The following is a 10,867-nucleotide window of genomic DNA, read 5'->3' as shown; positions in this document are numbered from 1 at the left end:
TGCACCAAGCCAGGAGGGGGCGCTAGAGGCACAAAGCGCATAGCAGAAAAAATAAAGATGGCCGACCGACGGTGATGGGTGGCGAGAGTTAGCGACGATAAATCTTTTAGGTTGCTTTAGATCGGTGTTGAAATTCGACGCTTCTATCGCTTTGCCGATTAGATTTTAATGCGTTGATCGATCCACAAGAGAGGTTTAAGGTGGATGGCGGTTTGTTTTTTACACAGAGAGGCCTTAGAAAACGGGTGTTAGCCGCGTTGGCAGGTTAGCCTGCGACTGCTTTTGTTTTTCTCGAATTTCTGCACCGGAAGAAGGACGTTTTCTGTTCCTTTTAGGCCCGTTTTTTAGAAACCACGCCAGTCTCCTCATATTTGTTTCTTTACTGGCTCCAGTTGGTAGTTAGTGGCGTTTTAAAGGCCACATAAAGAAATATTAGCGGCTCATTTTGACCCGCCGGACTGTGCGTCTGTTTCTGAAAGTTACACCGGAGGACATGGATCCTCAGCGAGCACACGGCAAACACAAGACCAGCGGCGGCAGCAGCAGCGGGGGCTCCAGCCCCGCGTCTCCATCCGGCAGCCCCGCAGCAGCAGCGGCCCCTGCGGTGGCCAACGTGTTCGCCAACGACGGCAGCTTCATGGAGATTTTTAAGAAGAAGATGGAGGAGGAGAAGAGGAAAAGGGAGGCGCAGGGAACAGGTGGAGAGGCGAGGGCCACCGAGCAAGGACAGACCTCAGTGGAAAAGAAGGCCCCTCCTGTGACCAGCTTTGTAAGGGGTTTAGCAGTTGTAAGATGAGCCAAAGCTGAAACACTTTTTCATCCATATGTGATTTATAATGTCCACATATGTCAGTGATTTTTTTCCTCCTGATATCGTTATTTATAAGTAGACACCAGTGTTAATATTCCAGCCTATAGAGGTAAAAGGTTTAGGGATGCTCTTCACTGGTGGTGCAGCAGGAGGCTAAATGTAGCCCCTCTGCTCTGGTGTAGTTTCCTTCATTGGCAATCCAGTCTACAAGGACCACTGTAACGGTTTCAGTCTTCTATCCCCTAACCCAGGTGGGGAAGCGCCGGGGCGGTGTGTTCCTAAAGACCGGAATGGTTGCCAAGAAGCAGAAACAGGACTCAGAGGTGAGTGGAGGTCAGGTGGAGCCATGATGGCTGGGAATGCACCCATCAGGCTCATCCTTAGCAGCTCTCATCCAGATATTTCTTATAGTGTAAAGTCATGGATTGCAACACACACGCAACAAATAACTGCTGCAGATTCAGATCAGTGTTAAACTCCAAAAAATGATGGAAGCATTAGACCTAGACCTTCTACTCTGTTGTAAAATGAAACGGTCTCAGTGTTTTGGAATCTGCTAGCAGATGTAGAAATCATTGAGTTGCATCTAAATTTGAGGCCACATCCACCCTTTTGGTTAAATCTAACATCAGAGAGCCAAAACATGATTTATTTTATATTAAAGGTCAATTAGCTCTTGTGTTTATGGGGGATCGACTATTCAGTGAGGGACATGATCCTTGCAGCTTAGGGCCTCTCCCAATCGGATATGCCCACGCATCGCCAAAAAGTTGGGGACACAAAAACAATCCTTAGTAGGCTAATAAAAAACTATGAAGAATACAAAAAACTCGATATTTATAATAAGAAATGGACAAAGTCTATGCATATATATATATACCTCCTGTCCACCTCTTATCAGCGCTATGACCAACCCGAGGTGCGCACAGCTGATCTGAGTTAGAAACAGGGTGAAGCTTTGGATTATTTAACAGTTGGAGATTAAAAATATTGTAACACAGCACCATTGTACATTAAGTTGTTTACTACTAAAGCAACAACAAACTTTCACTAAAGGAAGACCATCAAAATGATATCAGAATTGGAAAAGAAATAAGAAAATCGCCCCGTGTTCATCCTATTTTTATTGTCCTAATTATAAATTATTTGCTCTCTACAGTATTGGTGGAGAATTTTGGGGAATTTTTCTAAAGTCCCGCCCTCTGCACTTAAAAAAAAAATGCACACGCAAAGCCCTGTACCAACTCCCGAGAGGTAACGCTTATTAAAGTATGCATGAGCCCATTTCTTAGTGTGCACGCTGTTAAAAAGTTGCTGCTTGCATAGATCATACAAGCTTACTCAAAATATTTGCAATTTTTCCACTATGTCAGACTCACCTCCAGTAAGTGAAAATAAGGAGAAGCACGTAAACATTTCACCAGAATGATTGACAATTAGGAAGACCACTTATTTTTTTGATCCACCCGGAAAAAGATTGTCCTCCACTACACCTTTAATACTTGGAGGTATTTTGAGCTATAACAATTTTATCCATTATATTAATTCATGTTTGTTTATATATACATTACATGTTGTATATATTTCAGATTGTTTACTAAAATAATTTAATGGACCTCAGTACTTTATAAAGTCTTTCTACGATCTGCGCTCACCTGCATGCTGTTAAACTGTAACGATAAATTAAGCTTATCCAGGGTACTTTAATGGATCTGAGAAAATATTTCATTAACCCCAATTTTTTAAAAACCTTCTAGTTATAAATTTATTTGTAACCGTTTGGAAACTTGTCAAAACAATTGAACTTTTAACAAAATTATTTTCTATAGCCTGTGTGAAATCATTTTTGTTAGTGTTTCTTTGCTTCATGAATGTGTGAGACGCATAAATGGAAGTTATGTCCTGTCCTCCATGCCGACCACAATTTAGGGCTGCTTGAGTGGGATACAGATCCTCACTCTACATTTAAGACACCCGTATGTAATTGGTTTTACAGGGTTTCCGCGGGTCTTTAAAAATCATTAAATCATTATTTTTTAAATTTAAGGCCTTAATTGTCAATAAATTCATTAAATGTGATTATCGTAGCATTAAAAATCTTTATAAAAAAAAAGTGTTTAAAAACAATGTCGTCACATAAATTATGAGATTCAACTGGTTTGTGCGGAACTGCTTCAGGTTGATCGTAAAGCCGTACGTTCGGAAAGGAAGCTAGAGGCGAAGAAAAAGCTAGAGGATGGGAAAATCCGAATTTCAACTAAAGTGGCTGGAAAATTAGGAATGTGGACATGGCTGCAGCCTGTCGACTGTAAAGATGACAAAGGATTTTGCTGTTATATATTTATAGTATATACTATATCTTATATATGAGTCATGGTTACGTGTTGGTGGCATAAAATTATTTCTAAGAGCATTAAATTAGAGTTCCTCGTTCCTGTATAAACCGTTTTAGATGGGACTTAATATGGCACGCACCAGCGGAGTGAGAAGTGGGTCGGGTGAGGGAGTAGCAACCGACTGGGAAAGGTCCTTATATAGGAGAGTTTCCGGATCAGATTGTAGTTGGGATGGGGCTGTTGTTTTTTAAAGGGGGCACAGAAGAAAATGAAACAAGGAATTGGGCAACAGTTCAGTGTGCATTAGTTCTCCACAGTCACATGAAAGCTGATCCTATCAGTGTGACTGAAACTGAAAGTGAAACATTTTGGCTGTTAAGTCAGGTTGAAATAAAACAAGCTTAATATGAAATTGGTTCAAAGGACCAATAGGTTTTGGTTAGTCAGTCAGTAAACACCGATAGCTGCATACTGATATATTAAAATATGACAAATTAGGCTAATATTGGTTCAAGATGTTTTAAGGAATTACAGGATTAGTTTTATCATGTGTCCCTTCGCTTTATCTTGAATAATTTAAGTACTTTCATTAGTTTATAAAACATGCCAATAAAATCCCTCCATATCAGGCTGATTTGAGTTTCATGAGTACCTTCAGTTAAAATGTTGTGAATTTGGGCTATATAAATAAACTGAATTGAATTTCGATTGATCAGAGACTTTTTGTCAGCCCCTAAATAGTGGCCAGCAGAACAATTATGGAAAATATATTTTCTATTCATGAATCTGAGAGATTCGTTGTTTTATGTCTGAATCTGTTAGCCAACTTTAGGTTCCTTGGAGTGTTTGAGTTGAAATGTCAGACACTCTGGGGTCTGTGATAATGGACTCTGAAGTGCAGTTTGGTTCAGTTTTTTCGCTCTAAATAGAAATCAGCAGGTCAGACGTCAGAGGAAACGGATGAGCCTGATCGGTGCTTTGCTAGCTCCACATGTTGAATCACTGGTTGGCGTTAAACTGTGTGTAATCCTTAACCTCTGCCCCGCAGGCTGAACCAGGCAAGAGCGATGCTTGGTCTAAGTACATGGCTGAGGTGAAAAAGTACAAAGCCCACCAGTGCAGCGACGACGATAAAACCAGACCTCTGGTCAAATAGGCGAAACGACGACGCTCGGCGTGGAAACCTACGGAGGGGGAGGAGCTTCAGGGTGGACACAACCTGTAACCACCTCCTCTTACTGCCAGTGGAAGTCAACTTCACTGTCTTTTCACAAACTGCTCTGGCCGACACCTTTTTTTTCTTTTTTATATTTTGTCTTCTTTGGTTGTGGTATCTTTTACATGCCTTCATTGTGATTTGTGTTAATCCATGTCTAACTTAAACCGATTACAAAGCCTACCAGTGGTTTCAATTAAATCCAATTTCCTTAGATGTCTTTTGCATCTGTTTGGGTATTTGTAGATAAAATGTTAGTAAAAAAAACTTTAAATATTTCTGCTTTTGTTGGTATCATTTCTCCAGAAACTCCTTAAATTTCAGTTAGGAGGAAAAAGGTCTGTTTAGCTGCCATTGAGATTATTAATCTCAAGCTTTAGGCTCCAGAAAGATTAGCATGCATATTTTATAGACACTAGAAAAAACAAGTAAAAAAAAAAACCTTTTACTATTTCAAAGAGCATTTCAAAATACATTTTTACATTTACAAGGTGTACTTGAATGCACCATGACAGCATCAGCTGTGCTATTAAGCCAGGTTGTCAAACCTTTGGCAGAAATATTTAATGATAGCATCATTAGGATTTTCTTTCAACTTACGGTCTATACAGAAACAATCCCTCAAATTATTCAAGTACATTTAAAAACATGTACATCTCTTTAAAAAAAAGAAAAGCTCAAATTCATTTTGCAGTTTACAATTCTTACAGATTTCAGTGATAATTACATTATTATAACCAAAAACAGCACCGAGTAGACAAACTGACCATGCATCAGAGTGGGAGACGTCCAAAAGGCACACAGTCCAGACATGTCTAAACTCAACCCATTCATTACTCCCCGTCCACAGTGATAAAGGTCGGTTTTGTAAACATTGACAAACTATCTGCCAGCTCTAAAAAAAGAGTTATAAAATAGTCTTAAAAATGTGATTCTAAGATTTGCTGAGGTGAAGCCTACTGGATTCCAGACCCTTATTAAACATGATCTATTCCAGATCTGCCCCTCCCCTCCTTTGCATTATTAGACGGGTGACCAAGTCCACTCGGATCATAGAGTCTTCCTCTTAGTGTCGCCTCCCTGGCTCTGACCGACATCTGGGGGAGAAAAGAACAAAAGCTGAAGCACACAGGATGTGATGCAAACACTCAGACCTAAGGATCGATCAACTCCTCTTTCCCCTAAACACCAAACCTTTCATCTGGGTATTTTTAAAAATTGCTTTTTATCTCTAATCAGTGATTTTTTTTTTTTTGCTGGTACCAAAAATAAAAACGTGCTTCTAAGAAAAGGTGATATTTGGGAAAAAGCGCCTCATGCCATTTGTAAAGTGGAGGCACTGTGATGCTGCGGGCCTGCTCTGTCAGAGAATGGTGCATGGTAGCAAAACTAAAAAAAAATTAAAAAAAAATCTGGGAGAAACTTCCTGTAAAAATCTGATTTGAAAAGGGAACAGAAAAAAATATTTATCTGTCAGTCCTGGTTTCTCTCCTCATCCCAGATGTTCTATAGTGTTTAGATCTAGGAAGGAACTGAGATGATCATGGAAGACAGATTGTTTTTTTTTTTCCCTGGTAAAACATTTAAGAATTGGATCAGGTCAATATCTGGATTTCCTCTCCTTTAGTTACATAACAACCTTCCTGAAAATACAAAACTCTCAATTAGTTTTTTCCCTTTAAAAGATTAACACAAAAATCCTCGATCTTCTACAAAAGGAAAGAAGATAAAAACTTTGATCACAATATTCCTTAAATTTTGTCAGCATAACATATCTTGATATGAAATTAAAAAATAGCCTGAAAGACTGACAAGATATTTGATGTAATATGAAGTTCTAAAACCTTTACTTTTAAAAACACAAAACTGCAAAAGAAATTGCTGTATTCATAGACTATATTGAAAAATCTAAAATTTGTGTAAAAGTCACCAATACTGAATTAAATCCTATTGATTTATATGGATACTGCATGATTGTCCAGCTCTAATGTTACACAAGGCTGAAAGAGAGAAAGAAATAAGAACAGGGAATACAGGCAAGAAAGAAAGGAAACAATATGGGAAGAAGACAAGATAAAGATTGATCAAGGAAAGTCATGAGGGAAAATGAAAAGGTAGGAGAGGAAAAAAAGAAGACTTGAGAGGAAGGGAAAGAGAACAGCAGAGGAAAGAAAGACAGAAGAAAATGAAGAAATAAGTCTTTAAAACAGAGAATAAACAGGGCTGGACAAGAGGACTGATCTAACATGTTGGTGAAGATTCTCAGTCATCCAGGTCACTAAACAAACAAACAAAAAAAACAATCCACTGGACTTTGTTTACAAGTTTGAAGACATTTTGCTTCCCATCCAGGAAGATTTTTAAACTCTACAGTAAATGTCAGAAATAAAGTGAGCTCAAGGTTTTATAGAGTGGACCAAAGCAAAGCCTTGTTTTGTCTCAGAAAACATGTAAAATGAACCTTATGAGTGGGTCTGCCGCTTTGGACTGGGGGTCGTTTTGTTAGCCAAACCCGTCTATGTCTCTGAAAGGAGCGTCGTTAAAGGGGATTGTTGGTCTGGCTGACGAGGTGAGGCGACCCGCTCGTCTGGTGCCATTTACATGATTTCTAAGCCAAAACAAGGCTCTGTTTTTGGTCCACTCTATAAAATCTTGAACTCGACGCTATTTTTGACTTTTTAAATTGAAAAATCTTCCTGGATGGGAAACAAAACATCTTCAAACTTGGAAACAAAGTCCAGCGGGTTGTTTTTAACTTTTGTTTGGAATTAATTACCTGATATTTTCCTACCGAATCTGATCAATCGATTCACTTCCTCACTTGAATTTTATAAAAAAAATATATATATATATATTTTTGGTTTAAATTTACCTTATTAAAGGCGACTTTAATTTAAAAGGTCAACAAAATTAAAGCTAAGAAATCTGATTGTTAAATAATCGGGTTTCACAGCAATGTAAATATAACCAACTAAATGTCAGCAGTCGGTATCGCACGTCTGCTAGGCTATTAGTAATGAGACCTCAGAAGGAAAAGTGATGATACTAGATACGTTTACATGAACAAAATTCCTTCTGGACTAAATTAGATCTAAAATTTGCCAAAACTTAAAACCTTCATAAACAAAAAAGGTGATTAATGACCCCGCCCTACCTTAAATCTTTCTAGAATTCAAGATGTCATTTTACTCCCCCAAAAAAAAAAAAAAAAACATTCCTGGAAATAGAGCAAACAGGCCCACAGCATCACAGATCCTCCACTGTACATTACAGTGGGCATTGTTGCTTCTCCCTGTATCAACCTTTTGTTTGATGCCAAGATCCAGATGGATCGTTTGGACATTTATTTCAAAGAAACTCTGAAAGGGGCCATGAATTTATAGTGACAGAAAAACAAACATTCAAATTAAAGTTTGGATATTTATAATGTAGATTATGCAGTTAAGGGTGTTTTACACATCAAAACAGAAATCAAATCAACTCCACCGAGACATGCTGCCACCGACAGATGAGAACAGAACCAGACAGGCTGAAAAACCGAACAGCAGACACTTAAAGAGAACAGGCTGAGGAGGAGAGGAGGTGGAGCAGGCTTGGAGGAACAGGAGGGGTCAGATTTTACCTGAGAAAGCGAGCTGCAAGTGAGGAGGCAGAGCAACCTGAGACCCTGACTGGAGACTCTTATACAGATCTGAGGAGACAGGACAGGGCGACGAGGAGGGGAGGAGAAAGATGCCAACGATACAGAGGAGGAGGAGGGGGGAGGAGGAGGGAGGAAACAGGCAGATATCAGGGTGGAAGGTAGGGGAGGAAAGAGAGGATGAGGGAGATGAACAAAATGAAATAGAAAAACATTAATTACGTTCAGACAAACGATATGGTGATCAAACAAATGATGCCGACAAACATCAAACAGAAGGGGGACTCAGACAAACAGAAACGCTCCGCCTCTTTTTTCCTTCCACTCACTCTGGGTTAAGGTGGAGAAGGCGGCGCTGCTGCTGGCCGCCGAGCTGCTGGTCGCCGTGTTGGAGGGTCCGCTGCCCAGCTGGGACAGGTTCAGCATGGGGGAGAACTGGAACGGCAGCGATACGGGCACCAGGCCCCCCAGCATCCCGAAGCCCAGGGGAAGGGAGGAGGCGGAGCCAAGGAGACCGGCGTTTCCTGTCGTGGAAACCTGAGCGAGAAAAAAAAAGGGTTTAAATTCCCTGATCTGGATCAAACATCGGGGCAGTTCGGACCCCCGCTGATGCTTACCTGCGGTAGCTGAGAGGAGACCGAGGACAGCGGGACAGACACCACTGGCTTGGCGCCCTGAGGCGCCCCGCCCACTGCGCGCTGACGCTGGCCCGGGGTCGCTGAGGCTGCTGCGATGGAGGCACTGCTTCCTGAATGCTTGCTCATAGATGAGGTGTTTATAAGGCTGGTGTTGGTGGCGCTGATGACGCCGGGGGTCTTCTGGCCGCTTTGAGGAGTGTAGCTGCCCTGACCCGACTTGGCGACTCCCCCTGAAGCACCTGAGAACGGCGGCCGGAAGCTGGCCTGGGTTTTGGGAGTGTACTGGTGTACGGCGGGCGCTGCCTGAGAGCGAGGGATCTGAGGGACGGCAGGCGCTGCCTGAGAGCGAGGGTTCTGAGGGACGGAGGCCGAGGACGTGGAGGAGGGGGCGGCGGGGGTGGGGGCACGGGGGGTGAGCTTGACGATGGGTGGGATGCTGCTGTGGGTTGACTTGGTGAGGGTGGCGTGCATGGGGGTGATGAAGTTAGACTGCGGCTGAGGCTGGGTCTGCGGGAGGGAGGTGGGGGGTTTGATCTGGGGCAGGCGGGACGTCTGGAAGGTTTTGATGAGCGACGGCGTCGTGAGGGTGTGCGGCCGAGACGGCGTTGAAGTGATGATGATGGTGTCCCCACTGGTGGATTTATTATTGCTGCCTTTGAGGAGGCCGGAGGGGGAGACGGAGACCCCCGCCTTCGGTCCCGGGGCCACTAGCGGAGATGCGGTGGGGGGAGGACGTGGTTTCGGCGGAGAAACTGAAACGGGCATGTTTGCTTTGCTCACGCCCACGCTTAAAGGTCTCTGAGTGTTCAGAACCGTGTGTCTGTTCTGCTGCGGCGTGCCCTTAACAAGCCCCGCCCCCTCCACCCTCACGGAGGTCAGAGAGGACGCGGCGGGCCGGGACAGGGAGGGGGAGGACGATGAAGAGGTAGAGATGTAGTGAGGTGTGCTGGAGCTGGGAGTACTGACGGGGTTCTTCTTCTGCGTCTGGAGGAGCGGCGAGGCGTGCAGGCTGGGCGCGTTGCTGGAGGTCTTGGGTCGCTCCGGCGAAGGCGGAGTGTCCCCCTGAGCCAAACCCTTGGCCGCGTTGCCCAGGATGGCCAGGGCCTGAGAGATGGAGTCCAGGGAGGGAGCCTCGTCGAGGGAGTCCAGGCATATGGTCCCTGGCGGCGAGTGAGGAGGTCGCTTGGCAACCTGGGCAGCGGGGGACGGTGTGGCCCCCACTGAAGGTGTGGGGCGCTGAACCCACGTTACTTCCTGTAAGAACACAGCAGGCCGTCAGGCTTCTTCTAAAAGCCCCAATATTAGAAGAGCTTCTGCCTATTTTGTCACATTTGATGAATCTTAATTTCTGTTTTTAAAACATAAAAATTTTTCATTTTTGTTTCAATAATTTGTAAAAATCATATTTTTCTGCAAATAAACCTGCAGGACTTTGAAGGCAGGTCTGGCGCTTTATTCTGGTTTACAAACGAGTTCGGACCCATTTTCCAGATAGTACTCCAATGCAGGGGCAGGGCGCCGCCAAATTTATGAAAATGTATAAAAACAAAAAAGTTTAACTTGAAGCTAAATATAAACTGTGTTTTACCATAAAGTAGAAAATGATTTAACACTGATGGTAATAACTGTGGCATCTCTAGATTTTCCTTAGCGAGTGATTTTCAGTTCATGCGTTTCGCATGAAGGCTTCTTGAGGGAGACATTTATAAAGGTATCAATGTTTTGTTGTAGCATTCGGTCACTTTTAATAACTTTCATCTTCATCAACCATGACCAGCTTGCTTGCATGATGCTGCCACTACCTCTATACAGTTTATACTTTGCAGATTTATGTTCGTTAAAAATAAGCCTTTTTAAAAATTATGCTTTTCATTTCACTGAATTTTATTCTGTTAAACAGGCAGAGCTACAACAATGTTATGTTTTTTCCTCTGGGAATCACTGATGTTCAATAAGAATTATCACTTTATGAAGTTAAATCTCTTTTTTTTTTCCCCTTTTCTAAACTCCATCCATCTATCCATTAACCACATTAATCTCAGAAATCTGCCTTTTTTTCCTCAGAATTTCAGACTTTTTTCCCCATCCGAATTCAGACTTTTTTCCCCATCCGAATTCAGACTTTTTTCCCCACGAATTCAGACTTTTTTCCCCATCCGAATTCAGACTTTTTTCCCCATCCGAATTCAGACTTTTTTCCCCATCCGAATTCAGACTTTTTTCCCC

General features: G+C 42.4%; 2 protein-coding genes across 6 annotated transcripts in view; one reads left to right on the top strand and one right to left on the bottom strand.

Annotated features, from left to right (window-relative positions):
* Positions 1-47: 47 nt before the first annotated feature.
* Positions 48-4,632, top strand: LOC107087651 (chromosome unknown open reading frame, human C19orf43). Of its 2 annotated transcripts, none has more exons than XM_015379336.1 (3): positions 48-787; positions 1,063-1,134; positions 4,196-4,632. In XM_015379336.1, exons 1-3 carry the CDS (start codon positions 494-496, stop codon positions 4,301-4,303), a joined length of 474 nt encoding a protein of 157 aa, XP_015234822.1. In that variant the 5' UTR covers positions 48-493; the 3' UTR covers positions 4,304-4,632. The 2 variants fall into 2 exon arrangements, with proteins under 2 accessions (XP_015234822.1, XP_015234823.1); XM_015379337.1 differs by having other exon boundaries at positions 439-769; positions 4,196-4,630.
* A 176-nt stretch (positions 4,633-4,808) lies between these two features.
* The window catches only part of LOC107087680 (ubinuclein-2-like), a 20,887-nt gene continuing 14,828 nt past the window's right edge, over positions 4,809-10,867 (bottom strand). The window contains exons 14-18 of one of the 4 annotated variants that reach the window (XM_015379386.1): positions 8,981-9,895; positions 8,621-8,944; positions 8,333-8,540; positions 7,986-8,054; positions 4,810-5,460 (exon numbers count right to left, since the gene is read on the bottom strand). In XM_015379386.1, coding sequence (XP_015234872.1) covers positions 5,414-5,460; positions 7,986-8,054; positions 8,333-8,540; positions 8,621-8,944; positions 8,981-9,895 — 1,563 coding nt within the window. In that variant the 3' untranslated portion in view covers positions 4,810-5,413. Of the gene's footprint in view, positions 5,461-7,985; positions 8,055-8,332; positions 8,541-8,620; positions 9,896-10,867 lie in introns of all 4 variants that reach the window. The other 3 variants (XM_015379385.1, XM_015379384.1, XM_015379387.1) reach the window with 3 other exon arrangements.

This window comes from Cyprinodon variegatus, unplaced genomic scaffold (assembly GCF_000732505.1).
Source record: "Cyprinodon variegatus isolate N-32 unplaced genomic scaffold, C_variegatus-1.0 Scaffold190, whole genome shotgun sequence".
NCBI classification, from domain to species: domain Eukaryota; kingdom Metazoa; phylum Chordata; class Actinopteri; order Cyprinodontiformes; family Cyprinodontidae; genus Cyprinodon; species Cyprinodon variegatus.
This window is presented reverse-complemented; position numbering and strand designations above follow the sequence as displayed.